The sequence below is a fragment of the Priapulus caudatus genome, unplaced genomic scaffold (genome assembly GCF_000485595.1).
Source record: "Priapulus caudatus unplaced genomic scaffold, Priapulus_caudatus-5.0.1 Scaffold2360, whole genome shotgun sequence".
NCBI lineage: Eukaryota > Metazoa > Priapulida > Priapulimorpha > Priapulimorphida > Priapulidae > Priapulus > Priapulus caudatus.
Genome location: NW_014579421.1, coordinates 14276 through 18841, shown reverse-complemented (window position 1 = coordinate 18841; position 4566 = coordinate 14276). Strand labels below are relative to the sequence as shown.

The following is a 4566-nucleotide window of genomic DNA, read 5'->3' as shown; positions in this document are numbered from 1 at the left end:
ACATTTTGTTCACGCGTGGCCATGTCGTATCTTCGTTCGTGGCGTGACATTTTGTTCACGCGCGGCCATGTCGTATCTGCGTTCGTGGCGTGACATTTTGTTCACGCGCGGCCATGTCGTATCTGCGTTCGTGGCGTGACATTTTGTTAACGCGGGGCCGTGTCGTATCTGCGTTCGTGGCGTGACATTTTGTTCACGCGCGGCCATGTCGTATCGCGTTCGTGGCGTGACATTTTGTTAACGCGGGGCCGTGTCGTATCTGCGTTCGTGGCGTGACATTTTGTTCACGCGCGGCCATGTCGTATCTGCGTTCGTGGCGTGGCATATAGTTCACGCCCGGCCATGTCGTATCTGCGTTCGTGGCATGGCATATAGTTCATGCGCGGCCATGTCGTGTCTCCCCCCTTGTGACGTGGCGATCTTGTCGTCTGCTTGCAGCAGCAGGGGCAGCAACAACAGCAGCAACAGCAGCACAACTCACGGACCTCGAACGCGACGCTGTCCACGCCTGAAGTCTCACTCGCGACGCCCAGCAACCCAGGTCTCCCTGCATATCCGTCCGCATTGCCCTCTACCTTCCAACACAGTAAGTATCACACCGTGTAATACGCGTGTCACAATGAGAGGGCGGCAATGGGCGGGGAAGAATTTAGGTGAGGGAGAAAGAGGTGTAGTTGATATGACAAATGTTGATATGTCATTAGCAGCCTCTGGGAAAGGACGGAGGGAAGGTAGAGTGCTTGGGTGGGTGGTTTGATTTATTGGATGATTAGGTGGCTTTGTATAGGTTGCTGGCTGGGTTGGGTGGTTGGTTAGATGGATGGATGGACGGACGAATGGACGAATTGGATGGATCCATGCATGGATGGATATATACATAGATAGATAGATCGTTGGAGAGAGGAATAGAGAGAGAATGTGTAGAGGCATCGGTGAACCCCTGGTGAGCTGATCAATAAGGTACAGCATGTCTGCCGGCACAGCTTGCTTCCGTTTTTCCAATCATTTGATTTTAATATTGACGAACGGAGAATGTGAGAGACAGACGTGAAGCCATATGTGTTTTTCTTTTTTTCTCCATTTGTTCTCCCTCATGCACACAAACGCAAGCGCATGTGCGTGCAATTACACGAATATATACACGCACTATCTCTCTCCCTGACTCACCCGTCCTCTCGTCTCTCTCTCTCTCTCTCTCTCTCTCCATCTCCTGTCTCCTCCTCGTTCCCTCTCTCGCTCGCTTTGCCCCACATCTCTTCCTTGCTCTTGCTTTCCTAGCAATTCCCTCCCTTTCGCGCCTCTGTCCTCTCTTGCGTGCTCTTCTTCCCTACTCCGCATTCTATTCTCGTTAATCTCCGCCTCTCCTCTCTGACTCACCTACACAAGCGCAGCATGTAAATGCGTAATCCAATACTTATAGTAGGTGCTACTCTATCCCCCTCATGCCTCCTCTCCCTCAACTTCCACCCTATTACCTCCTCGCCGACCCTCTTCCCTTTCGCTCCTTCCCTTACATCCCCCAACTGTCCCCTCATCCTTCCTCCCATCTGCTTTGCCCCTGTTCGCTCTCTCCCTCTCTCATCAAACATGCCCTCCGCTCTCTCTTCCCTCCTCAATTTCCTCTTCCTCCTCGTTCTCGTCTCTTATACCCATTTCATCTTCTCGCTATTACACTATTCACCTTTTTCTCAACAATATTCCATGAGCCACCGCGTTATTGAAACATTCCACTATCAATCTGCGTAGACATATTCTTTCCCGTGCTGAAAGTTTTGCGCCAGTAAACGTCCCACTAGTAAACAGCCCATAAATCTGCTGAAGGTAGAGGTGAAAGGAGCACAACCGAGCAAGTATTAAGGAGAATGGTGTAAGAGAAAATGGTTCTGAGATGGAGTAAATTGAAGAGAGGGTGAGTAAACTAGAGAGAGCGCTCGCTAAGACCGAGACAGGTTCTGAAAAAAGACAGTGTGAGAAACAGACTCAACAGACAGACAGACAGACAGAGCAGACAGACAGACAGAACGACACATAGAGAGAGGCATGGGGAGAAATTGAGAGAACGTGCGGCTTCCATCAGACTCGGAGGGCACACTCGAGTGCAGGCGTGCGGGTGTGCGGACTTTGCGTTCTCTTACCCACGCGCCTCACGCCCCCGCTCGCCGCGCGCGGCCGGCCGCAGTCTCTGCACGTAAGTATCTGAGGCGATGAAGAAGAGAGAGGGGGAAGGAAAAGACGAGGAAGGGTGAGAGAGAGGACAGAAGATAAAGCAAAAGAGCGAGAGAGAGAGAGAACGAGAGCAGAGAGAAGAAGAGAGAAGGAGATGAATGAGAGATAGAATATAAGGCGAAGAAGAGAGGGGATGGAAGAGAACGTCATCGCTTACGGCCCGGGTCTAGTCGCGCCTGCCGGCCATGCGCACGGCAGCATTTGCGCTGCCGCGCTCGCAGATGGAGCCATTCGCCGTTCTGCCCAAGACGGAGCGCGGGGCCGGCGTGGGGTTTTTGGTGATCATCGATTGGGTACGGACGAAGGGCTTAACACGAAAATGAAAGAAGCGGAAAATCGAGAAAGATAAGAGAGGGGGAGAGGAAGCGAGTTATGAGTAGGGCAGCGTATATATACGAAGCAGTGCCTTGATACGTAGAGGAGGGAATCGCGGTATCATGGGAGGATAGATCTAAGGGGTAATGGAGAGGGCGGAGAGAAAGAGGAGAGAGGGAGATAGAGAGCGCCGCGCAGGTAGACAGAGAAGAGAGAGCGCGAGTGTGTTAGTGTGTGCGTGCTGCGTGCTTGTTTGGTGCGTGCGTGCGTGCGTGTGTAGTCAGCGTGCGTGTCGTGTGCGTCGTTGGTTGTGTGTTGTGCGGGCGTGCGCTAGCGTGCGTGCGTGCGGCGTCGGCGCGCGTGGTGAGTGAGAGATAGAGAGAGAGCGAGAGCGAGAGAGAGAGAGAGAGAGAGAGAGAGAGAGAGAGAGAGAGTGAAGTTGGAAGGTATGAGATGGGGAATCAATTTACCTGCAGCTAGAGCGTCATGTGGAGGTGCAGGAAACAGCAGCGCTGTGGCTGCTATGTGTTGCCCGCTATCCGACCAACTATTCCTCAACAGCTGAAGACGTTGCCACTATTTGATTAGCATATATTACCGCACCAGTAATCAAGTTAAGTGCGGCAACGGTTTTTTTCGCCCGAGCGCTTAAAAATTACTTTGCACTGTAACCGCACACTTCTCAGTTGTGGCATAACAACTTTTTTGTTTGCCAAAGTGCGGCGTTACGAGAGTGGTGTGAATTTTTAGTCATTTTGTTAAGAAAGATGTTACGGTGTATCGGGCTTTTGCGCTGCATTTCTGTGCCCCCGCTAACTTAACGAGAAACGATATGTTAACAACTAGTATACATGAATTCTATACGTTTCCTCGGATGATAGAAAAAACAGGGCAATGGATGGATTGTAATAAGTTTATCTTCCCCTGAGCAAATTAGGTAGCCAGGTAGTTTTGCGGGTGTTTGTACCTCGATGTTAAGTACATTAATAAGCTGCGTTGCCTTCTCTTGGGAGATCTGGGCATAGGCCACACACATATTGCATAGAATTGTCTGCGTGGGGTGGTTGTTTAGCCACATGTGAGGTGGAAATTTGTGTGCGTGCACTCGTGTGGGCGTGGGCGTGTGCGTGTGTATCGCGGCAATATCACAATGCGTTCTCCTACTCTTTCGTCCGCAGGTGACTTTCAACTGTCCGCAGACCTGACAGGGATGTCTGGCTTTAACCACGCAGCAGGCATGCTGTCTGGATCATGGTCCACGGGGCCACTGCCGGTCTCAGCCTCTAACCTCAGGTATGGACAGAGACTCGCGCGGTAAGTCGCTGAAGGAAGCCCTGGCAAGAAACCCTGAGGAGAAACATGCTAGAGAGAACGAACGCTTCCTTTCTCCCTCCTCCCATCTCCCCTTAGATTATCCTCTCCCCGCCCTCGCTCTCATACATACGTTTCTGCTGCCCCCCCCCCTCACGCTGTCCCTCGTTTTCCTCACTTGTCCTTGTGCTTCTGTGCTATTTTCCTTCTCAGCTCACCTACTTGCTTTACTTGCTTGCATGCTTCTTCCCTATCCAGTCGTCTAGTCTTTTCAGTCATCTCTAATGTGTGAAGACTGTAGGAGTAGTAGCAGTAATGCAGTAACATAATTATTTATATGCTGTATCAGAGTGTATGAGAATCAGTTCTAATACATATCAGTGGAGTAGAGGACAAGGGAGTGGCGCCACGTAGCGGTCTGTTTCCTTATGGAAATAATCAATGCAGGCGTTATGTAAATGTGTGAAGCTGACCATCTGTTAGCTGTTTATTTGTCATCAATTTAAATTGCGTGTTTATTCGGCACTTTATGTTCAAAACAATTGTTTTAAATAAATACATTGATTCGAGCCGAAGCAGTGTAGTTTCGAGGTAGACTGAAGATGTTAACGGAAAAACAGCAATGTTCAGACGCGGGTGTGATGAAGTATTAGGATAGATTTTTAGAAGAATTAGGATAGAATTTATTAAGAATTAAGATCGATTTTTAGAAGT

General features: G+C 50.0%; 1 protein-coding gene across 1 annotated transcript in view; it reads left to right on the top strand.

Annotated features, from left to right (window-relative positions):
- The window catches only part of LOC106818592 (myocyte-specific enhancer factor 2A-like), a 26360-nt gene that overhangs the window by 13663 nt on the left and 8131 nt on the right, over positions 1-4566 (top strand). The window contains exons 3-4 of the mRNA XM_014823286.1: positions 439-586; positions 3720-3855. Coding sequence (XP_014678772.1) covers positions 439-586; positions 3720-3855 — 284 coding nt within the window. The remainder of the gene's footprint in view (positions 1-438; positions 587-3719; positions 3856-4566) is intronic.